The sequence below is a fragment of the Sus scrofa genome, chromosome 10 (assembly GCF_054392235.1).
Source record: "Sus scrofa isolate SSC_HxYL_T2T_F1_AM1 chromosome 10, Sscrofa_HxYL_maternal_Yorkshire_Landrace_v2.0, whole genome shotgun sequence".
In the NCBI taxonomy this organism is placed as follows: domain Eukaryota; kingdom Metazoa; phylum Chordata; class Mammalia; order Artiodactyla; family Suidae; genus Sus; species Sus scrofa.
This window is the reverse complement of record NC_139392.1, coordinates 71,726,328-71,750,187: the sequence shown is the minus strand read 5'-3', so window position 1 is coordinate 71,750,187 and position 23,860 is coordinate 71,726,328. Positions and strand designations below refer to the sequence as shown.

The 23,860-nt window shown below is 47.3% G+C and overlaps 1 protein-coding gene across 2 annotated transcripts in view; it reads right to left on the bottom strand.

Moving 5' to 3' along the window:
• The window catches only part of LOC100739603 (cubilin-like), a 34,860-nt gene that overhangs the window by 7,398 nt on the left and 3,602 nt on the right, over positions 1-23,860 (bottom strand). Inside the window, exons 1-7 of one of the 2 annotated variants that reach the window (XM_084980219.1) lie at positions 18,090-18,177; positions 16,950-17,072; positions 11,835-11,993; positions 11,281-11,486; positions 6,233-6,380; positions 5,128-5,309; positions 768-933 (exon numbers count right to left, since the gene is read on the bottom strand). In XM_084980219.1, the coding sequence (XP_084836345.1) occupies positions 768-933; positions 5,128-5,309; positions 6,233-6,380; positions 11,281-11,486; position 11,835 (703 nt within the window). In that variant the 5' untranslated portion in view covers positions 11,836-11,993; positions 16,950-17,072; positions 18,090-18,177. Of the gene's footprint in view, positions 1-767; positions 934-5,127; positions 5,310-6,232; positions 6,381-11,280; positions 11,487-11,834; positions 11,994-16,949; positions 17,073-18,089; positions 18,178-23,860 lie in introns of those variants that run through there. The other variant, XM_084980218.1, reaches the window with a different exon arrangement.

Sequence of the window (23,860 nt, the reverse complement as noted above, 5' to 3'; positions counted from 1 at the left end):
AGACAAAAAAAAAAAAAAGAAAGAATATACAAAAAAATTACAAATCTTTATACCTTATCTGTACTTTAGATATATATTCTTTACTATGTCAAAATAATGAATAAAAGTAGAATTTTTAAAATGTCTATACTTTCGCTGTTAAAGAATCTCTGGAGTTCCCATCGTGGCTCAGCAGAAACGAATCTGACTAGTATCCATGAAGACGTAGGTTTGATCCCTGGCCTCACTCAATGGGTTAAGGATCTGGCATTGCCATGAGCTGTGGTGTAGATCACAGATGCGGCTCAGATCTGGAGACACTGTGACTGTGGTGGAGGCCGGCGGCCACAGCTCTGATTCAACCCCTAGCCTGGGAACCTCCATATGCTGCAGGTGCAGCCCTAAAGAGACAAAAAAACAAAACAATTCTACCTTTTTATTTTCTTTTTTGGGTCACACTGAGGCATATGTAGGTTCCCTGGCTAGGGGCTGAATCGGAACTGCAGCTGCAGGCCTACACCACAGCATCCAAGCCACATCTGTGGATCCTTAACCCACCGAGTAAGGCCAGGTTTTGAATCAACATCCTCATGGATACTAGTCAGGTCAATTACTGCTGAGCCACAACGGGAACTCCAAAAAAAAACCCTTTACTTTTAACAGAGAATAATCAGGTACACAGATGGACAAAAAAAAAATATCAGATCACTTGGAGTGTCTTTTTCTATTAGACACTGTAGGTTTTTCTTAGCTGCACTACTTTCCTTTTCAAAGTGCCATTGTCTTACCAGAGGGTGATGAGGTCCAGATGATTTCATAGCCACGACCCGAAGTTGCACTATCGCTCTTAAACCGCAGGTACAGGTCACGACTCTGAGAGAAAATGGGATTTGGCAGCAGAGTCCCACAGTACTTGCCAAGCAGTGGCGAAGTGCTCTCGCTTCCATTTCTTACCTTTAAAAAGGAGTCGTTATGATTCAAAAGCGAGTCTGCGAGCTCTGTTCTTGCCATGTCAGTTGTTACCTGCTTCCCACCAGTCAGCTGTGTTTGTTCCCAAACCTCTTTGTATCAGTTGTACTTGATATTGTAATTATGTAATTTAAATATTATATAAACCAAAGAATTATAAGTGTGTAAAAGAATTGTTTCTCTGAAAGCTCAACTGAATATTTTGGAAAGACTTGCTAAAGGCCAGCCACTAATAAATATTGCTATCAGAAAAAAAATAAATAAAAAGGAGTCATTATTACACTTGGACGTATTGAAGCTTCTTCTCTGACTTATCATACTATACATTAAGACAAGAGACAAGGGGCATGACAATGTTTTGGGAAAAACTTTGTCTTTTTCTGCACTTAATAAAGGGTTAGAACATGCAGAAGTCACCTTCACTTGCAAAGGAGAGAAATGTTCAATTTGTAGATCAAAAATCAAGCACACTTGGATTCAGAAATACCTGTTCCTCTCCAGTGATTAAAACATGAAAGCATGTTTCTATAACCAACTAGTTGATTGGTATATGACAAACCAGTTATAGCTTTGTTCTTGGGGAGACATTTTGAAGAATGTAAAGTGAATTTTAAAAAGATGGATGGGGCGGAGTTCCTGCTGTGGTGCAGTGGGTTAAGAATCGGACTGCAGTGGCTCTGGTTGCTTCAGAAGTTCGGGTTCAGGGGCAGGGTCGGGGTGGGGGAGGGGAAAAAAAAGAAGTTTGGGCTCGATCCTAAGCACAGTGGGTTAAAGGATCCGGGGTTGCTGCAGCTGCGGCTTGGATTCAATCCCTGATCCAGGAACTTCCATATGCAGCCATTTTCACATGCTATGAGTTTGACCATAAATAATAATAATAATAATAATAATAAAATTAAATTGAAAAGATGGGTGGGAGAAAATCTTCAACCTTGCTTCCAGTCAGCTCTGTTATACTTTACTCATCACACTGCATGTATGCTTTTTTTTTTTTTCTCTCCGTGAAAATGGCTCGGTTATAAATGGGCTATGAAAAACTGCAATGTACGAAATAAAGTTCAAAAGCAAGTGAATTTCCATCTGGGAAAAGGACATAACTCAATAAATCCATAAAATGTCTGACTGTTTAGATATATTTTTAAAACACATTGTGAAGCTGAATCGATTGTTTAAATTCACATGTGGGGTAGACACGTGAAAACAGGAAGGCAGGCAGCGTGTGAGCCAGGTAACCACGCCACACACACACCCCCTTCCGTCCCCCAGCCCAGCTCCTGCTGCACGTTCACAGGAGTAGCTGAGGAGGCCTCCTGAGGGGTTCGAAAGACAGGCTATCCAGGCGGTAGAGTTGGAACTAGCCCCACATGTGCAAACACTGATTTTATGGGTTTTTTTGTTTTGTTTGTTTTTTTTTTACAGCCTCACCCTTGGCATATGCAAGTTTCCAGGCTGGGGGGCTAATCGGAGCTGCAGCTGCAACTACACCACAGGCACAGCGATGCGGATGCGGGATCGGAGCCACATCTTCAACCTACACCACGGCTCATGGCAGTGCTGCATCCTTAACCCACTGAGCGAGGCCAGGGATCAAATCCACATCCTCATGGATACTAGTCGGGTTCATTTCCACTGAGTCACGATGGGAACTCCCCGTGTTGATACATGTATTTAAAATCTTGGAAGTGCCTCCATTCCCTTCATCATCTCATAGTTGGGGACATGGGGTTAACTGCTCATTGTCTTAAGTCACAGAGTGTCCTCAGAGGTGTGCTGGGGAGACTTGGCAGGTTGTGCTGATCTGGAGAGGTTCCTTTAGGTCTAGGGAGTAGCCAGTGGGAGAGAAAAATGCCTTTCTGATGCTTTGGGGCTTATTCTGCTTAGCGTTTAAAGAAAGTGGCCTTGCCATGGATGAAGGCGCCCTCAGCGGCCTGCAGAGGGCAGCCGTGTCTGGGAATGCCTGGCCTGCACCACTGTAGCCTTGGCTTTGGGTCTTTTCCCCCTGGTTCTCTTTAGTTGCTTGGAGAGGAGGAGCGAGATAGGAATTGCCACTGAATGCACCAATGACAGGCTGTTCATTTCTCTCCACACGGGAGGAGTGGGACAAGGAGCACTGGGCATCTTGGGGACATTAGATGACTCTGAAAGGGGAGATGATGCAGATGGGGTCTGGAGCTTACCCTTTGCATGGTAGGGAAGCAGTCGGAATCCTTGGTAAGAAATTTCCTTTCCCAGGGGTTCCCATTGTGGCACAGCAGCATTGCCACAGCTGTGGCTTGGATTCGACCTCCATTCTGGAAACTTCCACACGCTGTGTGTGTGGCTGAAAAAGCAAAAAAAAAAAAAAAAAAAAAAAAAAGAAAGAAAAAAGAAATATCTTTTCCCAGAGTTCTCCTGTGTCTCAGCAGGTTAAGGAGCTGGCATTGTTACTGCAGTGGCTCTGGTTGCTGCTGTGCTGTGGGTTTAATCCCTGAGCATGACCAAAAAAAGCTTCTGTTCCCATCACTGATAACATGAATGGAATGCTGCGGCCGCCTGCTGATAAACCACAGTAGAATCTTCCCGCCGAAAACCAGACACAGCTGTCCTTACGGGTCTAAGCTGCAGCTTCCTGTCGTTGCTTGATGGATGGGAAGTTTCAGACCCATTTCTCTGGGAGGAGGAAGGGCAGCTGAGAGGGGCATGTCACCCCCACCTGCTGGAACGCTAGCCTTTGCTCTCCTGCACCCGGGGGCAAAGTTAACTCCAGTCCTCAAGGGTCAACCCAGCCTGATGGAAATCACGAGGAGCTGGGCTGTGGCTCTGAACTGCGGGGGCTGTTCTTCCTTTGTCTGCACCCCGCTCCCCTCGTTTCTGTTGCACCTCCATCCCTGTAACTGCTCAGCCTTGTGGTAAGGGAGGCGCGTAGGTCTGAGTTTAATAATTTGAATGATGCAAACAATACCGTCTTTCTCTCCTTTCCTGCCAGCTACATCCACATCCCCCCAGTTTCCTACCACGGTTAGTGGTCCCCATGAAAAAGGCATGAGCTCCCTCTGAGCACATTCCTCTAGGTTGAGAATAGTCGTTCACAGAGGACTTTGATGAGTCCTACAGGGGGAGCGTTGCAGGATAATGAAACTCCATAACGGGTGCAGAGAAGCAAAGCAACTTGTTGGAAACCTTAGCAAAACCTGGCAAGTATGAGAAGTAAGGCGGACATAGGGGGTCCCGGGTAAGGTTTAGATGGAGCTTCCATTCATAGTAGATCCTGCCTCTGGGTATAGGCCTGGCGCTGCACCTCCCTTTGTGTCCTAAGCATGGACACATTTCCAACAGAGTTTGCAAGAGACAGTGGAGGGAGCTCCAGGACGTTCTTGGCAAAATGCAGACATTGAGCTCCTCACAAGGGAGGGGTCCCTCTCGGTGTGTGTGGGGGGAGGGCCAACAGTTCCGCATCACTTCGTTTTATCTTTACACCCAGCTCACTGCTTAAAGCCAGAGCCCTCCTCCATCTCCAAAATGAGCACTTTGCACTTGGACCTCCCTGTGGTCCTTCTGGTCTCAACTCGCACATCAGCTCCTTCAAGAAGCTTCTCTTCAGTTCCTATTGTGGCTCAGTGGTAATGAACCCGACTAGTATCCATGAGGACACAGGTTCAATCCTTAGCCTCACTCAGTGGGTTAAGGATCCGGTGTTGCTGTGAGCTCTGGTACAGGTCACAGATGTGGCTCGGATCTGGCATTGCTATGGCTATTGTGTAAGCCAGCAGCTGCAGTTCCTATTCAACCCCGAGTCTGGGAACTTCCATATGCTGCAGCTGTGTTCCTAAAAAGACCAAAAATAAATAAATAAATAAATAAAATAAATACATAAATAAAAAATAAAAAAAAGACAAGACACTCCTCTGTCCCCAGACTGATTAGGTAGCCCTAATATGCTGGAGGTGATGACTTCCTGTCTCTCCCATCAGATTATGAGCCTCTGGGGGACCCTGCACATGTCGTGTTTCCTACTGGATTGCTGGTGTCTGGACCTCGGAGATGGCTGGTAACTGTTTAGAGACTGAAAGAAAAGTGAGTAACACAGCGACACGAGGAAGGACTCTACGATGAACAGCAGCGAAGTAGAAAGTGGAAAATCTTCCCGGGAGCCATCCTCTCGTAAACAATTCATTTGCTCGACGGTCAAAGGTCTGTTACCTCCAAGAAGTCCCACGTGCATCCGCCGGAGTCCTCGAGGCCGAAGGCGTGGAAGAAAAGGGAGATGGTGTGGTTTCGGGGGGCCCTGAGGACGACGGCGCAGTCCGCGTCGCTGGCGTAGCCGGCCGGCCAGCCGGGGCTCCGGAGGCGGCCGAACGCCTTCTGGTACTCGCGGCTGCAGCCTTGGAGGAAAGACGAGATGCCCCGTGGAGGGGGCGTCCCCGTATTTAACGCCCTTTCACCTTGACGGCAATACTTTTAAAAGACTGTGAAGTGGGAACCCACCCCAGGAGAAAGCGCATCCAGCCTCCTCGTTTACCTCTGAGGTCACTGAGACCCTGGACGTGAAGCGAAGGGCGCACTGAGCAAATTCAGTGCAGTGTCTGGACGGAAACCACCCACCCCGTGGGACATTGGAACCATGAAGGCTCTCCTTTGATGAAGAACATTCTAGCCTTCTCTGTGCTTTTCTGAGGACACCGAGGTGGAGCTGGCTGCCATGGAGACCACGGGGGCACGAAGGCTCTGCCTCCAGGACAGAGGGTTGCACGAGGAGTTTTCCTCAAATCCTCCGAGGAACTATTTGTTCTCAAAGCCCTGACAAATGACTGTCCTTGATTTCTGGTAAAAAACACTCAGAGTGTTTTTATGTGCTTGTTTTCAGCAAGGGCTGCTTTGGGCTTAATCAAGCTTGAAAGGAGTGTCACAGGAAGTGCTCTCTGGAAATAAACATCTCGGTGACAGTAAGAAAGCAACTCCTCCAAGGCTCCTTGGGTTTTCCAAAGTGATTTTCCAAGATGTAGTGATTCCTCCGTGTGCTTAAGTGAATAATTAATACAATAACTGGTAGGCTTTTGAATTAACTAGAGGAACTTTGAAGAAGAGGCTGCTATTCTAAACATTTTAATTAGTATTTTATTTACTTTTCTCTCTAGAAGGCAGCTTTAGTAATTTGCTAAGCTGGGCCAGGCTTTTGGGGAAGGGTCTAACCTCAGGGGCGTTTGGTTTCTGTTAACAAGCCTTGATTGATTCACAGGGGTCAAGTCTAGTAGTCACTGTCCTGACGGGGGTTTTTCTAAATAAAAGAGGCATCCCCAGGGCTCACCTGCAATCCGGTAGGTAAAACCCACTCTAGAGTCTGTGTTGAAAACTTCAGACTTGAAAATGATGATCGCGGTGCTCAGGGAAGAATAAAACGTGGGTACAGCTGAAGCATTTCTGCCACAGAACCGAATTCCTGGATTTCCATTTCTCTGCAATGAAGTGGAAGCCAAATGGCAGGAGGTGTAGATTCCAAAGAGAATAGGCCATAGCAGAAGTTAAAGTGCATCTAGGGAGTCCCTATTGTGGCTCAGTGGAAAGGAATCCAACTGATATCCATGAGGACGTCGGTTTGATCCCTGGCCTTGCTCAGGTGGTCGGGGATCTGGTGTTGCCGTGAGCAATGGTGTATGTCAGAGATGTGGCTCAGATCCCCTGCTTCTGTGGCTGTGGTGTAGGCCAGCAGCTACAGCTCCGACTCGCCCCCTAGCCTGGGAACTTCCACATGCCACTGGTGCGACCGTAAAAAGAACAAATTTTTAAATAAAAATGCAGCTCAACCCTGGCGGCTAATCACAGAGTCTGAAACACTCTGCACAAGACTTCAGGTTGGAAGCACAAACGGCTCCATTCTCTGAGGGGCGGGGTGGGGTGGGGGAAGCCGAGTTTCTGTTGAAACCACAGCACAGACGCCTGTGGAACCGAGCAGGACCCGGGAGGCGCCGCCAGAGGGGACCCCACTCGTGTCTCCACCTCACTTTTCATCTAGAGAAAAACTTTAGTTAAAGAATCAACTTAATCAGAAACGTGAGAAAATACAGAGAAAGAGGAACACAGTCAAGCAAGACGGTGATAGTTGAGCCATTTGACCAAGTCAAAGACCTTTAGTTACTCCTCGAAGGCGACAGTTAAGATTCTGAGCTGTGTCCTTGGGGCCACCGTGCAGGTGCTGAAGCCCCCACCGGGTGGGAGAAGGCAGCTGCACGCTGCCCACAAGCACGGAGACCCCAGACTGGCCAGAACCAGAGGGTGATGACGCTGAGTCCCAATGACCTCACCACCCCCCAGGCAGGAGCATGTCCATGAGCTGACCACGCCCTGCCCCTGGACACTCGTCAAGGACCCCTCACTGCCCCCTCCAGGGGGCACAGTCCTTGGGGCACTAGCCTGCTGTGTCCGCTCCTTCCTGGCAATGAAGCTGCTTGTTCTGTTTCCTCCAGCTCCGTCTTCGCATTTCTGTCTGGCATCGGGATAGAGAGGCAGCCAGTATTTCAGCAACACCTGCCCACTGAAAACAAGCCCTTCCCCCCGTGCTGCTTCCTACCCAGGCCTGTGCCAGGCTCAGAAGGCACCTGGGCTGCCCGAGCTCCCAGTTCTCCTCCTGGGCCTTCTCCTTGTCCTGAACTCCGTCAGACTCACCCACACTCTCCGGGGCCCCTTCCTGCCCCTCAGCAAACATGCCCAGGGCTCTGGCACTGCCTTGAATCCACTGTAATGAGGTTCCTGGTCCCCCTGTAAGACCTGGGCTGCCTCAGCTCCTCTCAAGAGGTGAGGATAAACACGGGCTAAGGAACGCCTCCCAGTTCTCACATGAAAGCAACTGGCCCCCAAGCCAGGACTCTGGCTGCCTCTCACGCACGAGGTCAATCCTGACACTGAGGTGGGGGGGAGATGCGCCCCTGGCTTTGTCAGGCCAAGTGCACTGGGCCTGGCTTCACCTCCACGTCAAGGGGAAAGTGAACGGCAGGAACTGAGCTCTGCCAGGGTAAAAAGATGACAACCTCAATCACTCCTGGGGTCAAGGAGACCCCCCCCTCCAAATACACTAGCGCAGAAGGACTCCTGGGGTCAAAAAGGGAGGGGGCGCCAGGCCATAGTAAGTCCTGGTCACCATCCTATAACCTTCGCTCTGGAATCCACCTTGACCAACCGACTGGGGAGGGCCCCGGGTCCGGTCCGGGGTGAGAAAATAAAACAAGATGACTGGCCAAAGACCTGTCCCATATAAGTGATTTAAATCCCCTCTCTGGCACTTTCCTCATCCAGGGGGGCGCCCACACCCCCGCTCCTTTGGGGGTGTGTTACTGCTTTGCTTCTGACTTAAATAAATAAACGCCTTCTCTGTGTGCCCTCCCACGTGTTGAACCGTGTCTCCAACCATAAACCCTGTACCCATTTTCACAGTCTTCGCCTCCGTGAAACATTCTCGCTTTCAACAGGGGGCAAGAATCAGGGCGATTCTGCTCTGAGTCTAGCAGCTCTAGCGGCTGGGACTCCTGGGTTTCGCCCAGGCTGCCCAGGTTCCGTTCCTGAGCAGAGAATTAAGACCTCGCTTCGAGCCGTCACTCACTGCTGTCTGTCTGAGACCAATACCTGATGCTCCGGGGCACCTTCGGAAAGGCCCGCTCCCCAGTCTGTGTGCAAACTCCTGTGCCCGTCTCTGCCCCCCACCCCCGCCCCCGTGCCTGCCGTACTTTCCCTGCATTGTCAGCCGCCCCCTTACACATCTCAGCCCTTCCCCACTGTGGCCTCGAGGGAAACCTGGGTCCCCAGCAGCCTCCTGGGGGAGCCTATTCTCTTCCCACACCCCACAAACCACGGTGTAGGGACAGGGGTGGCTGGAGGGGAGGGGGACACCCCAGGGTCCCCAGCACAGCATCCACCACTGGATCAAAGTGAGTTCTCCTCTTAGGGTAACTACATCTGGCCAAAGATACCCTCTGACCCTCTCATCATTCTCACCGCCCTTGTGGTTCTTAAAGACCTGTGGGGTCCAAGATCACCGTCCTCTTCGGCAGCCCAGGTACTTCCTGACCCTTGAGGAGTCCGGGTTTTGACGGATGATCCACTGAGCATCCTAACTTTTCCTTCCCATACCAGTGACTTTTTTTTTTTAACATCAATTTTTTAAAAAATTATAGTTGATTTACAATGTTGTGCCAGTTTCCTCTGTACAGAAAAGTGACCCGGTCATCATATATATATATATCATACATATATATTATATGATATATATATATATATTCCCTTTTTTTTTGTTTGTGTTTTTAGGGCTGCAAGTTGTAGCATATGGAGGTTCCCAAACTAGGGGTCCGATAAGAGCTGCAGCTGCCGGCCTAAGCCACAGCCACAGCCACGCCAGATCCAAGCCTCATCTGTGACCTACACCACAGCTCATGGCAATGCCGGATCCTTAACCTTCGGAGCGAGGCCAGGAACCAAACCTGCGTCTTCACGGATGCTGGTCAGATTCCTTTCCACTGAGCCATGACAGGAACTCCTACACTCCTTTCCTACTCTATCTTCCATCATGGTCTGTCCCAAGAGACTGGACAGAGTTACCTGTGCTGTACAGCAGGACCTCGTTGCTTAGCCGTCTAAAGGTAACAGTATGCATCTCCTAACCCCAAACCCCCAGGGACGCACCAGTGACTTTCGTCTCTGCTCTCCGTGGTTCCCTATCCAGTGCCAGGCATCCGGACAGACCTTTCCATCATCACAGACAGATGGTGCCTGCATCACACAACCCTTTCATGATCCTCCAACTGCGTCTTCTCTTTCTACTCTTGGACCCTGTGAAAGTTCCACTCACTCTCCATCACCCATTTCTTACCTTCCTCTCTACCAAGCTAAAGCCCCTTCCTCTCATTTATTAATTTAGCCCAAGGGCACTGTGTATTCATGACAACATTGGGACTTATATGAGGCCAACAAGCTGCTCTTATGATCCAGGGCTGCTTTGTACCCTGTGAGGGTGGTCTGCTCCGGTCCTTATCATCTCAGCTTCAGGAAGCAACGGGAAATCAAAGGAGCTTTCAACCAAAGCGCCTGTTCAGCTTAACCCTGGAAGGGTACCCCTGGGGAATAGGAATCTTACTCTGAAACCTACCAACAACCAATGCCAGCACCCTGACCCTGCTGGAAGCTAGGACATTTCTCTGTCCATGCTTTTGCACAAAACTCAGCAAATCCAGGGAGTACTCAGCAGCAAGCACCTCTCAGACCTCTTCCCGATGGCATCAGCCAAGCTGGATTCCCCTTCCCTGCCCCACTACCAAGATGCAAAGGACCCTGAATTTGTAGTGAGGGCATGCCTTGACAATGACAACAGTGAGGCTGGACTTTCTATGACAGCCAGCACATGGGTCTGAAGGTGACACTCTTGGAATGAACCAGAGTATGTGAGTTGCTCCTCAACCTGCAGAGAGACAGCTCAGTGGTTCCTGGGAGCCCCTACCAGGTGTCATCCTCAGGTCACGTCCTCTCACACCACATCTGTCCCCTGAATAAGTGCATCCCTTGCATGATTTCAACTACCTACTCACCTGAGGAGGACACCACATCTCCAGGCGTCCTGTCAACATCACACTTTCATGCTTAACTGTCTCCTCAACACCTTCTTCCCTGGGCAATTCAGATGCATCTTTTTTTTTTTTTTTTAAATCCAAACAGCTTTTCTCTCCTGAATATAGTCCCACTAGACTGGTACCAAATGGATTCATCTTTTTTTTTTTTTTTTTTTGGTCTTTTTAGGGCCACACCTGCAGCATATGGAATTTCCCAGACTAGGAGCTGAAACAGAGCTACAGCAGCCAGCCTATGTCAGAGCTCACGGCAACGCCAGATCCTTACCCCACTGAGCGAGGCCAGGGATCAAACCTGAGTCCTCAGGAGGACTAGTCAGGTTCATTACCACTGAGCCATGACGGGAACTCCCCAAATGGCTTCTTAACTGACCCCTTCAATTTATTCTATGCACGGATCCCACTAACTGCGAAGCATTTCTCTGTGGGGTACTGGCATCACCAGAGATGCTCATGAAAGCTTTAGGTGGATGAGCCAGTGGTGGTGGGATTCGTCTCTGGGGGGTGTGGCCCCGGGCTGTGCACTTGTATCAAGACACCCAGATGTTTCTTTTGCCCCTGACCGGCAGACCAAGCTCAAGCTTCCTAATGCTTATAAATGGAGGGTTTTGCAGATGGCCGAAAACCACATTAGGCTGGAAGCAACTCTGAGAATTTGGTTCATCGTGCCCTCATTACTTCAAGTGTTTTCTGCAGATACAGGTGAGGAGGTCACAGCTGTGACTGTCATTCATCCCATAATCACTACCTCTGGGGGGTCCTGAAACTCTAAGTAATTCTGGTCGCAGTCCTGTGAGTGCAGCTGAAATGTCCACACGGTTATCTCGACTTGCTGATGCAGAGGCGCTTCGATGACCCAAGTGCAGGTGGTAAGTGGGACATCTGGGTCTGAGGAACTGGGGGACCAAATAGTTTGTGAGGTCCAAGTTGCATTATATGTTCCGCCACAAGGCACTGGGATGAGAAAAAAGAACCAACTTATGAGACACTGGCCCTGTAACTCATCACACACACATTGTTTCAATGTCAAATTCCAGCCCAAAGGAGCTATATTTACATCACTCTATGAAGGATTCACTGTATCGATTCTTGGCTAGGAATTGTACCAAATTTGTATCATGGATTAAGCACAGAGCAATGAACATGGCATTTAGTAATTGCCATTGAGCTAAGATATTAATTAACATTGAGTTTGGTAATTAACATTGAGTTTGGTAATTAACACTGAGTTTAGACATAAGCATGGCATAACTTTTAGTGCATAAAGTTTCATAGTATGTAAATATGTCTCGATTTACTCACTGTCCACAAGAGTATATGTAGCATTAAATCCTTCTCTTTCCAAAGATGAGCCACCGACAAACTGAACTGTAAGGAAGTTTCCAGGAGAGATAAAGGGAGCAGGTACAGTGGAACCACAAAATGTTCCCGGCAGGTTGGCATTTCACTATCTCCATATTACTGGAAAAGAAAATAGTTCACTGGGTATCCATTATTCACAAAGAAGTTGCATATTTTACACTAAAATGGATGTGAAGTTACAACAGGTCACAATTAGGAATCTTACACTGTGAGTTCCCATTGTGGTGCAATGGAAATGAATCCAACTAGCAACCATGAGGTTGCTGGTTCGATCCCTGGCCTCGCTCAGTGGGGTAAGGATCTGGCATTGCTGTGAGCTGTGGTGTAGGTCGCGGACACAGCTCGGATCTGCCGTTGTTGAGGCTCTGTGTAGGCCAGCAGCTGTAGCTCTGATTAGACACCTAGTCTGGAAACCTCCATGTGCCACGAGTGTGGCCCTAAAAAGCAAAAAAAAAAAAAAAAAAAGAAGAAGAATCTTAGACTGTTTTACTTCCAGTTAGGTTTAATTTAGGATAGGATCAGAATTACTACTGAATCAATTCTACTCTAATGACTTTCAGTAAAAACCTAGTATGATGCCTAAAATTTCTTTTCTCATTGGGAAAGTACTATCTGATTAAAAAAATAATGTGTTGTCAGAGCCAGGAAGCCCCTTGCTATCTTCACCTCTGCCCTCACCACAGCTCTGGTCCAAGCCATGTACTCTCCCTGATTCTCACCCATGTAGCACCCCCGCCCCGCCCCGCCCCACCCCCGTTCTGCTCTTGTCACTCTCGAGTCTGTCCCCAACAAGTCAGCCAGAGGATACAGTTAAAATGTAAGTCAGACCAGGTCACTGCTCTGCCGAGAACTCTCCTCACGGCTTCCCATCCATTCAGAGCCACTACCATGACCTCCTAGGATCTGCTCCCGCTCCCACGCCTGACCTTTCCCATCTGATCTCTCACTGTCTCCACTCTGCTCCTCCAGTGAACCGGGAACTTTGGTTTCCAGGCCAGGCGGTTGCACGTGCTATTCCCTTTGCAGGGAATGTTCTCTGATTGATCCACACGGTTTTCCTTCCCCTCTGTTCTTTTAGGTCTTTACTCAACTATCACTGACTCATTAACTCCTTCTCTGGGGAGGTCCCATTGTAGCTCAGCAGGTTAAGAACCCAACTAGTGGAGTTCCTGTTGTGGCAGAGGGGAAACAATCCGACTAGGAACCATGAGGATGCGCGTTCCATCCCTGGCCTCGCTCAGTGGGTTAAGGATCTGGCGTTGCCATGAGCTGTGGTGTAGGTTGCAGACGTGGCTTGGAGCTGGCATTGCTGTGGCTGTGGTGAAGGCCAGTAGCTGTAGCTCCAACTCGTCCCCTAGCCTGGGAACCTCCATATGCCCCAAGTGCGGCCCTAAAAAGCAAAAGGAAAAAAAGAAAAGAACCCAACTAGTATTCAACAAGCTGTGGGTTCAAGTAATGGCCTCAATCAGTAGGTTAAGGATCCAGCATTGCCACAAGCTGCAGTGTAGGTCGCAGATGCAGCTTGGATCCTGTGTTGCTGTGGCTGTGATGTAGTCCTGCAGCTGTAGCTCTGATTGAACCCCTAGTCTGGGAACCTCCATATGCCGCAGGCACAGCCCTAAAAAGAAAAAAAAAAAAAAAAAAAAAGCCTTCTCTGACCACCTTATTTAACACACAAACTCTCCCAACATTCCCTCCCACCTTTGCCGCTTGGCTTTTTCTTCAGAGCATGTATTAACTTCCACATCGTGTGTGTGTGTGTGTGTGTGTGTGTGTGTGTGTGTGTGTGTGTGTCATTTATTTCATTGTCTTTCCCACTGAAGAGAATGCAAGTGTCTTGCAAGTACCAGTTGCTGTCTGTTCTGTTCACTGCTACATTCCCAGTTTTCAGAAGCGTGTCTGGCACATAAAAGCTACTCAGTAAATAGCCAAGAAATGCAAAAGTGCCTTGGACTCCTCTCTCCCACTGCCCCCCCAACAGCCGCCCCAAGTCATGTTTACGTCACTAAATGGCCCAGGCCTAACCCTTCAGCCACCCTTCGTTTCTTGTGGCCCAGCCCACAGCCCAGCTATTTTTCTCCACCCCCTAACATCCATCCCAAATGCTCCGTCTCCACTGCTCCCACCACGGTCCATCACCTTCATTGGAAAAACGTTTCCTAGGAGCTCTGGTTCCACAGAGTGTTCTCCATGGAGCCGCCTGAACACATGCAAGCTTAGAGCAGATTACGCTCCTGCTTGGCCTGCAATGTTCCCATGGACCCCCTGCATCTCAGGGACAATCCATTCTCTTTCCCGAGGTCTGCAAGCCCCACCCCACCAGGTCTGGCCTGGGCTGCTTCCCCCCACCCCCCCACCCATCACTCCTCCCTCCCCTGACAAATCTCCCTGCTCTGTTCCTCCTGCTGGGAGCTCTCTCCCCTCGGCCTTTGAACACAACCCACTCAGCATCCTGGGGACTCAGGCTCAGGTGTCCCCTCCTCTGAAAGCCCAACTCTACCTAATGTGCCCTCCCCTAGCATCTCCCTGTTCATTTTTCTTACTATAATCAAACCTATCTTACTTATTGCACTTTTACTTCTGGTTTCCCCCCCATTAAGCATGTAAGCCCCAAGGTGGGGGGACTTTGGTTATTCACTGGAGTGTCACCAGCACCCAGAACAATCCCTGGCACAGAAGAAGCCTTTGACAAATGCCTATTGAAATAGCCAGTGCTTGGATTTCTCTCAAACCATTACTAGAAAACAAAGTTTTCTCCACCTGAGTGATGTCTGTTGCATTGCAAAAACAATACTGAATACTGAATTTATAACACAACTATGATCGCTGACATAATTTTAAAATGCTAGGAATATCTAAAATAGAAATGGTTAAAAAGTTATGTCTCTGGAATTCTCATCATGGCCCAGCAGTTACGAAGCTGACTAGGATCCGTGAGGACCCAGCTTTGATCCCTGGCCTCGCTCAGTGGGTTAAAGATCCTGCGTTGCCGTGAGCTATAGTACACATTATAGACTTGGCTCGGATCCCATGTCGCTGTGGCTATGGTGTAGGCCAGCAGCTGTAGCTCTGACTTGACCCCTAGCCTGGAAATTTCCATATGCCATTGGTGTGGCCCTAAAACGAAAAAAAAAAAAAAAAAGTCACATCTGGGTTTCCCATTGTGGCTCAGCAGGTTAAGAATCCAACAAAGTATACACGAGAATACAGGTTCGATCCCTGGCCTCCATCAGTGGGCTAAGGATCCCAGGCTTCCGTGAACTGTGGTGTAGGTCGAAGATGCAACTCAGAGCCCGTGTCGCTGTGGCTGAAGCGTAGGCTGGTAGATGCAGCTCCGATTTCACCCCTAACCTGGGAACTTCCATATGCCATGGGTGCGGGCAAGAAAAATAAATAAAATAATACAAACAAACAAATAAATAAAAATAGTCTTGTCAAAAGAAACACAAATTTACCACTAGATGGCACTGTTTCTTCAGCTTAAAAATGATTTTAGCAACATTTTCAAGCCAAAAGAAAACTGGAGAGTTGTATGATCTAATCCTTTCATTCTGTGGAAGTGTAGATTTGCCAAGTTTTAGGTAATGTACTTTTTCTGGTAAACAAGTTAAACTCTTATTATCACCATTCACATTCACATCAGCAAGCGCTTTTCTTCTATGTACTGTGGGCCGGGATGCCGTGCTGGGTCTTGTGTATACAAGGATGCCTAAGGCACTTTCCCTCCCTGCAAGACACTAATTTGACGTGCAAATCAATGACGAAGGAGGATTCATAAATTAAATGTGTGTGTGTGTGTGAAAATTGTACATAAATAAGAGAAAAATGAGTGCCACGACAGAATTCAATCTATGTGGGGAACCCATATGCTCTCCGAGTTAGCACAGGCCTCACAAAGACATGAGAATCACATTTAAAAGTAAGCAGGAATTTTGCATTGTGGCTCAGTGGAAATGAACTGACTAGTGTCCATGAGGATGCAGGTTTAATCCCTGGCCTCGCTCAGGGTTATGGAGCCGACACCTAGCTGTTTAAATTTACACTTTGTCACAACTCACTCTGCAGATAGGAAGAGTCTAACTACTCTATCAGCTGACTTAGCAGAGTTGTGTCAGAGCACTGACATATTCAAATGCACACTATTTTATAGGCTTTCCTTTTCTTTCTCCTTTTCATTGCATTTCGCATAATTATAAACTGAAATCATGCATATCGTTAGGCTGTGGCATCAACGACTTTCATTTCAGAGGGTCAAAGAGACATTAGAAAATATTGGCACTGGCTGAGGCTAGAAGAAATGTGAGGAGGGAGCCACCTCTTTTCTGCTGGTTCCCTACTTCCTGGCAGAGGAATGTCGGTCACACTCAGTTCTGAGCCCTCTCTGCTGTGGCACTCACTGCTCTCCACAGAGGAATCACTTAACCGATGGGTAAGTTGGGGTCAAGAAGCTGAACGCACACAGCGCAGCTCACAGCCTCCCCTTAACCTTCTCTTTGGGAGCCAGCCTCCCACAGGACGCGTGCCTTTGAGGTGATCCTCCAAAATCCAGCTCAGCCACCCCATCGAGCAAGCCTTTCTGAACCCCAGAGAGCCGCCACTCAGACCCTCTTTTGCTCTGCTCTTCTGTGCTGCTCACGTTTATTGGTTTTGTCATGTGATACAGTAATTTAGATGCTCACACATCAGTCTCAGCCACTTACAGCTTCCTGGGGACCCTACCTTTGCTTCTCCACACCTCTAGTGCCAGGCAGGTCATCTTGTCATGTGACCCTTCATGGGCTGGATGTGAGGTCAATTTCAACAGCAACCACTCAGTGAGATACACAATTCCCTGCTGATTGCAGTTACCTTAATAACTTGGCCAGTCAACCCTTTCAAAAGCAATCATGATGTAATTACAAATGAATGATGGAATTGGCATGCTTTCACTTGTATTATCTACCTACAGAATTAAATTAACTCTTTAAAAAGGCAATTTCATTATCATCTCTAAGAAACAGTCTAAAACGAGTCGAATGTCCCATTTATCACAGAGAATCTCTTTAATAAACATACCTCCAGGCCTCACACTCCATGCAGTGTTCTGGGATCTGTCAGGTTAGTATAAGCTGGCAAAGGTGCCAACTGAGGGAAACTGCTTTCCCCAAAGGAAAACAAATGTAGATCTGAACAGAACATCTTTGAAAAAAAAAAAAAAGAACATTTTAATATTGAAGCTAGAGAATAACTCCTCCTCAATACTGCCACTTCTGTCCTAGAGGACCTGAGGATATTTAGAAAAGTACTGGTTCTTTTCATGACACAATTAAGTCCCACACAGAGAAATGGATCTTGAGAATAAACCAAATCAGCTCTCCTGGCAGCACCACATTCTAAATATCCCATGTGGGAGTTCACGGGTGGTTCAGCAGTAATAAACCTGACTCATATATCCATGAGGACGCAGGTTCAATCTCTGGTCTTGCTCAGTGGGTTAAGGATCCAGGGGCACTGCCATGAGCTGTGGTGTAATAGGTTAGGATCCCAGGTTGCTGTGGCTGTGGTGTAGGCTGGCGGCTGCAGTTCCGACTGGACCCCTAGCCTAGGAACCTCCATGCGCTGTAGGTGCAGCCCTAAAAAACAAACAAACAAACAAATAAGTAAATAAAATATCCCATATAAATTTACATTTATAATAATGTAGACGTAGGTCAATTATTCATACTATTTTAAGAAAAGGAAATTCCACACGTGCCCATTTGGACTTACAAATTACATGTCAGGCACAGTACTGAATACCCAAGCATACATTATCTTCAAAACAGCCTTGCAATGTAGGTATGACTTTTATTTTATTTTATTTTATTTTGCTATTTCTTGGGCCGCTCCCGTGGCATATGGAGGTTCCCAGGCTAGGGGTTGAATCGGAGCTGTAGCCGCCGGCCTACGCCACAGCCACAGCAACTCGGGATCTGAGCCGCGTCTGCAACCTACACCACAGCTCACAGCAACGCCGGATCATTAACCCACTGAGCAAGGGCAGGGATCGAACCCACAACCTCATGGTTCCTAGTAGGATTCGTTAACCACTGCACCACGACGGGAACTCCTGACTTTTTTGTTTGTTTGTTTGTTTTTCAACAGAGGAAGTGATGAGGAATCAGGGAGATACGGAAATTTGTCAGGTGAAAAATTGGGTTTGAGTCCATATATTACCTGTCTCAAAAGCATGTCACCTTCTGTAAATCCAGGTAGCGCTCAAAGAGTCCTCAACATCAGCTTAGGCTGCTCTGGCCATTTTGGTCTTTTTTCAGAAAAAAAGAATTCAGTCTGAACCGACATTTCTTGGTATCTGTTGTCTTTCATGAACTCTCTCTGATCTGGTCTCTGCACCCATATTTTACTTAAATAGCTGTCATCCAATCTAATGAATTTTTTCTTTATCTTAACCTTTCTTGGCCTCTAATTTATAATTTAATTACCATCCTTGGTAAAAGACCTTTCTTGCTTGACTTTGGTGATAACTGCATTATTCCTGGTTTGTACATTTTTTTCCATGACTCATCTATTTCCCATCCTGCCTCTGCTGTCCTCTCCAGCTGCCTCGCTCTGTACCTTTCCTGCAGTTGAGCAGGGGTCTGGCTTTCTAACACCATGCTGTCTTTCTCTCAAAGAAAGCACCTTTCTTTTTTTTTAGGGCCACATCTGTGGCACACGGAAGTTGCCAGGCTAGGGATCTAATTGGAGCTGCAGCTGCAGGCCTGTGCCACAGTCATAGCAATGGCAAATCCAGGCTCGTCTGCAACCTACACCATGGCTTGCGGCAGGCAACGCTGGATCCTTAATCCACTGAGCAAGGCCAGGGATTGAACCCACATCCCCATGGATACCAGCTGGGTTTATAACCTGCTGAGCCACAATGAGAACTCCCAAGAGCATCTTTCAAACAAGTTCGTTTTGCAGAACATAAACAGACTCATAGACTTTGAAAACAGTCTCATGGTTATCAGAGGGGACAGGTGGGAGGAGGGCTAGACAGGTGTGGGTTCAGGATTGGCATGTGCACAGTGAGGTGTATGGCATGTCTGGCCGATGGGGACCTGCTGCAGAGCACAGGGAGCTCCACCCAGTATTCTGTGATCAGCTACATGAGCAAGGAGTCTGAAAAGGAACGGCTGTTTGTACAGGAGTAACTGAATCCCTTTGCTGTGCAGCAGAAATGATCACAATGTTGCAAATCAGCTCTACTTCAAGAAAGCTTTTTTAAAAAAAGGAAGGAAAGAAGGAAGCATTTTTTCCCCCGGATTTGAGAGATGCGCTGAGGCTGCCTCTCCGTCCATGCTGCTGTCTCCTAGCCCGAGCTCCGTTCCATTCTCTGCCCCGGGCAGCTTCCCGTCTGCCCTGCTCTCACCCAGCCTGAGCCCACACCTTCCAAAACCACAGCCTCCTCCTACCAGGATGGACATTCTTGTGGTTTTCCCTGCTTGGCGCTTTTCACAGTGAAAATGCAAGACAGCCTATAATTAAGTGCTCAAAAGTGCGCTTTGTCTAGGACCTTTTCTTTCCCCCCTTTTAAAACCAATTTCTTTACAATTTAAGAACATTTTTGAATTTAAAAGTTTCTCTCACACCAAGCTTGTCACCTCCATCGTGTGTCTGCATCCTCCTTACCCAACAGTAACTTCTCCCTGGGGTCCTAAAATCAGACTCTCCCCGCACAATCCACCCGAACGCTGACTCCAGAGTTGCCTTTTTTTTTTTTTTTTTTTTTTTCCTTTTTATGGCCGTGCCTGTGGCATATGGAAGTTCCCAGGCTAGGGGTGAATCAGAGCTGCAGCTGCAGGCCTACGCCACAGCCACAGCAACACTGGATCCAAGCCACATCTGCAACCTACACAGCAGCTTGTGGCAATGCCGGATCCTTAACCCAGTGAGTGAGGTGAGGGATCGAACCTGCAACCTCACAGAGACAACATTGGGTCCTTAACCCACTGAGCCACAAAGGGAACTCCCAGAGTCAACTTTCTTAAACACCACTCTCATCACTCATTGGAAAACCTGCAATCACTCCTGACTTCCAACTGTGTGAAATTTAAATTCATTAGTTTGACTTTCTGTCATCTGTCTGTCTGTCTTTTTAGGGCCACACCCATGACAAATGGAAATGCCCAGTCTAGGGGCTGAAATGGAGCTACAGCTGCAGTCTAACCACAGCCATGGCAACGTGGGATGTGAGCTGCATCTGCAACCTACACCACAGCTCACGGCAACGTCAGATCCTAACCCACTGAGGGAGGCCAGGGATAGAACCCACATCCTCATGGATTTATGTCAGGTTCATTACCGCTGAGCCACAAGCGGAACACCAGTTTGACTTTCAAGAACCTTTGTACTCCGGGTATTTCTCTACTGAGGCAATTTTATTTCTCGCTCTGCTTTAACAGAACTTTGCTGGGATAAAGCCAGTCTCTTCACTCTTTCAAGAACAGGCTCGTTCCAACTTCAATGCCTTTCTCGCATGCTCACCTCGCCGGGAACAGCCTCCCTCCAGACGTGAATAAGCGCTCCTTCGCTCCAACTGGTCTTTCTTGTTCACACTAGATCGTCATGAAGCATCCTCCCTTTTACCTTCTTCTTCATTTTTTAAAGTTGCCTTGAGGTGGAGTTGGTGTCCAAGGTTCTGATCATTTCTGCTGTGCAACACAGGGAGGCGGTTCTCCACGGACACACATCTGTTCTCTTTCGGATTCTTTTCCCACAGAGATGATCTTGGGATATTGGGCAGAGTTCCCTGTGCTCTACAGCAGGTCCCCGCTGGCCAGTCATTCCATAGACCACAGTGTGCAGATGTCAGTCCAATGCCCCCAGCCCACCCCCCCACTCCCGGCCCCCTTTGGTAACCATAAGTTTATATTCAGACTCTGAGTCTGTTTCAGTTCTGCACATAAGCTCATTTGTGTCTGTTTTTTAGATTCTACAGCTAAGGGATATCATATGATGGTTGTCTTTCACTGAGTAGCTTCACTTAGTATGAGAATCTCTAGGTCTGGCACATGGCTTCGAGCATACATTCAGTGCATGAGTTAGCACTTGAATATCGGCTGTCTAGAACTGCCTCATACTGATATGCATGCGTGATCTCTTAATTCTGCAATCAAATTTGAGCTACTTCTGAGCAGAAATACTGCCTCATGTGTTGTTGTCCCCCTCAAATGTGTAGCAGTATATATTGATGGATGTTACTTAGCACTTTTAAGCTGAATCCATATAGCCTGGTAATACAGTGATTAATATTAGGGAGTCATGGGAGTTCCTGTTGTGGCTCAGTGGAAGTATCCATGAGGACGCAGGTTTGATCTCTGGCCTCGCTCAGTGGGTTAAGGATCCAGCTTTGCTGTGAGCTGTGGGATCCTGCGTTGCTGTGGCTGTGGTGTAGGCCAGCAGCTGTAGCTCCAATTCAACCCCTAGCCTGGGAACTTCCACATGCCACAGGTGTGGCCCTAAAAAGCAAAAACAACAAAAAAAATTCAACCGGAAAGTTTACTGATTTACTTCTAAAGGGACTTCACAACGAAGATATGTTTCACATCTGAAACTAATCTCAGAAGTAAATACACAAACTTTAAAAGTAAAATAAGGGATGATGATTTGCATAGAGACACTGTCATTTAGTTTAGACTTGGCCAAAGATCCTCTGAGTGTCTCTTTCCGCACAACCCCTCCTCCCATAGCTTGTGTCTTGACAAGGCTCGCAGGAACTGTGACTCTCACAGCTCATGTTAGAAGCTGCGCCCAATTTTTGAGTCATTCCTATTAAAGATACCTTTGATATGAAGGGAAAGCATCTGCAGGATTATACATGACGCACGTCACTGAAGAACAAGCCATTTTAAAAAGAAGCAGTTCTCACAATTTTCAGGGCTTCCTGCGTGGCATAAACTGCAAGACCCCATGAGAAAGCCTGGATGAGAAGACTGTTCAGAAACGCTGTAGCCTTACCTTGACATAATCATAAATGCATCTCTGCAAACTCGTTGCTGCCTCCAGAGCAAATGTGCTGAAGGTGAGTTTGATTAGTTTGTTTACAGGGGCGGTGATGAACAAGATGCAGTTCAAATTCTTGTCATATCTCCCATTTGAATCAGAATCAGGAGAGCCAAACGGTGAGTTGAACCTGTCAGATAACCACCGCATCCTTGCTGCGGCCCTGCGTTAAAACAGAGACACATCAGCAGGCAGAGCGAAGAGGATGGATCTTGTATTTCCTGTGGAGGGTTTAAGAATCACAGAGTTTCATGTGCTGTCCCGCCTTGATGGACCTTACCGGATGCCTCGCTGGGCCTCCCGAGCTTGGGCAGGTGTGGCTGCCCCTTGCCTTAGCTTCCCGATTATTGATCTCCTCTTTTTCATCACTAACCCATCCGTCTCTACCTACTCACGCACATCTGGGTGCCTAGAAAAGTGCGTCAACAGAGAGGGTTCACCGTGCATTTTTAGGACACCTGATGCGACTGACTGAAGCTTTTTGCTATCCTTGAAACATCCAATTTTATACAAAATAAAATATTTTGCATAATAAAACCGATGGAAACTGGGCACAGATTCTATTTTTATGTTCTGCTTTTATGAACAGTATCAGATGGAAGACTGAATTTAAGAAGAATTTACCCAACATACCAAGAAAACTGGCTCTCAACAAATCTTGTATTTAAATCATCAGACAGAAAGAGGCTGAGATGCGTTTAACACTATAATCCACTTTATACTGAACCGCACTTTATATTTGATATTTTTCTTTTCCAAAAAAAAAAAAAAAAAAAGAGTGGAAGCTAAAGAAGTGGAGCTCTATTAGAGAAAAAGACTACTACTGCGAAATGAAAACCTTGAAATTTAGGAGAAAAATACAAAAGAGAGATCAAGAATTCTCTTAATGCTCTACCATGGGGGAAAAAAAACGTGGGAAAAACTCCTTAGAACACAGGATTTGGTTTTTTTCCCACTCACAGCCTAAGCTGATGCCTTGGAAATAATGCAAAAGCAAACAAGAAAAGAAAAACTACTGACAATTTCAAAAGAAACTCCTGAGGATGAATTAAGCTCAGAACAGCCCTGGTAAGAAGAGATGAAACTGGCGCCCAAAGGAGTATTCGTAAAGCTTGCATTCTGCATAAATATGGACCATCACAAGTTCCAGAGTTACTAGGAGTTCTCCTTGTGGTGCAGCAGAAACGAATCCAACTAGTATGCAGGTTTGATCCCAGGCCTCGCCATTGCTGTGAGCTGTGGTGCGCTGCTAGGATCCCGAGTTGCTCTGGCTGTGATGTAGGCTGGCAGCTGGAGCTCTGATTTGACCCCTAGCCTGGGAACTTCCACATGCCCCAGGTGCAGCCCTAAGAAGCAAAAAAACAACCAAACAACCAAATAAACAAAAAATCCAGCTTCCACGGTTGCAGTTAAATTTCACTAACACTGGCCTTGCATTTACTCCTCTCACTCCATTCACTTTCTCTGTTAACAGTGAGAGGGCTGCTTTCAACACTAGGCGGCGCTATGAGCCAAGATTTGGCTCTTGGCAACAAAGACAAACAATGGCTGCAGAGCTCAGACACAAAGGGTTTTTCAGTACAGGGGCCTTATTTGGTTGGTCAGGCTAGCTTTTGAGTTAAGTGAAACTACATATTATTGGCACAGTTAGATGTTTCCTGGAGTTGAAATGCTTCCAAAGGCCCAGCCTCTGATAATTCATAGATGGCATCTAGGATGACATTATTCTAAAACCAAAGCAACACGAATCGCTCTGCTCCTATGAAACAAGCCTGCAAAGTAAAGAAAGAATTGGAATTCACACAGTTTTACTCCAGTGTGGACTGATTGTTATTTAAGGAAACCACTTCAGCGTATTGACCTGCGAGGCAGGGAAGAACCATTACTCACTGAGGCTACTAATGATTGAGAAATTTATTTATCTATTTCGTATTGTTTTACTA